The sequence below is a fragment of the Antrostomus carolinensis genome, unplaced genomic scaffold, assembly GCF_000700745.2.
Source record: "Antrostomus carolinensis isolate BGI_N321 unplaced genomic scaffold, ASM70074v2 scaffold25003, whole genome shotgun sequence".
NCBI lineage: Eukaryota > Metazoa > Chordata > Aves > Caprimulgiformes > Caprimulgidae > Antrostomus > Antrostomus carolinensis.
The window spans coordinates 70371-71316 of NW_010306211.1; the positions used below are offsets into that span (position 1 = coordinate 70371).

Consider the following 946-nt stretch of genomic DNA (forward strand, 5'->3'; position numbering starts at 1 on the left):
TGAAATTATCACTTTGATCTAAAAAGGTGTGTGGATTAACTCAAGATGATTTGGAAAAGGCTGTAAAATCTCCATCATGACAGTCTTTTAAGAAGGCGTTAGTAAATTTGATCCTAGTTTTTTATGGAGGGTTGATCAGATGACATCATGAGGTCTTTTCCAGCCCTATTTTCTATGAACGTATTTGCTACGTACAACTTCTAAAAAATACTCTGTGATAACATTCAGTGCATGTATCCAAAACCAAAATCCTATCTTTAGGAGCAGAATTACTTCCAAAATCAAGTATTTTCTAGAAATACATTATCCTTCTTTTTCTTTCTCCCATCAGGACCAGTACGTCTTCCTAAACCAGTGTGTTATGGATATTATTAGATCCCAGAAAGACAAGAAAACTGATCTTATTTACCAAAACATGACAGCAATGGCAATCTATGAAAACTTCACACCTGGACCAGGCTTGGGGAAGGCTAATGGCTACCACGCCTAGGCTGGAAGGAACGCCGTGTCTCCAGGGGGTGTTGCCTGCGCATAGCAAAGGGAGATGATGTTCTACTCATGTTTTCCGGGATTGTGTGCAGTGTCTCACATCTGGCTTTTCCAGTTCTGTCCACATTTGAAGAAGTGATCTACAGGAAGAAAAACACAACACTGGCAGGAGCTGCAGGTTGATATTTAAAAAAAAAAAACCCAACCAACAAACAAACCACCAAGCAAAACTATCTAAAGTTAACAGAGGAATCTTGCTTTTTCTTGGGAATTTAACAGTGCTGATAGGTGAAATAGCATTTGCAGTATGAACAGTGAACTAGAATTTAAATATTAAAATAATAACACAAGCTTTTTATTACAATTTTATATGATTTCATTTACAGACACAAGGCTCATGGGCTGTTTTAATATATTTAATTATAAGTTTCAGGAACATATTTTATCTACTGTATCT

General features: G+C 36.5%; 1 protein-coding gene across 1 annotated transcript in view; it reads left to right on the forward strand.

Annotated features, from left to right (window-relative positions):
- PTPRJ (protein tyrosine phosphatase receptor type J) overlaps positions 1-721 on the forward strand; it is a gene marked incomplete at its 5' end in the record, with an annotated part of 23060 nt that extends 22339 nt beyond the window's left edge. Inside the window, one exon of the mRNA XM_010165061.1 lies at positions 332-721. Within this exon, the coding sequence (XP_010163363.1) occupies positions 332-490 (159 nt within the window). The remainder of the gene's footprint in view (positions 1-331) is intronic.
- Positions 722-946: the final 225 nt, after the last annotated feature.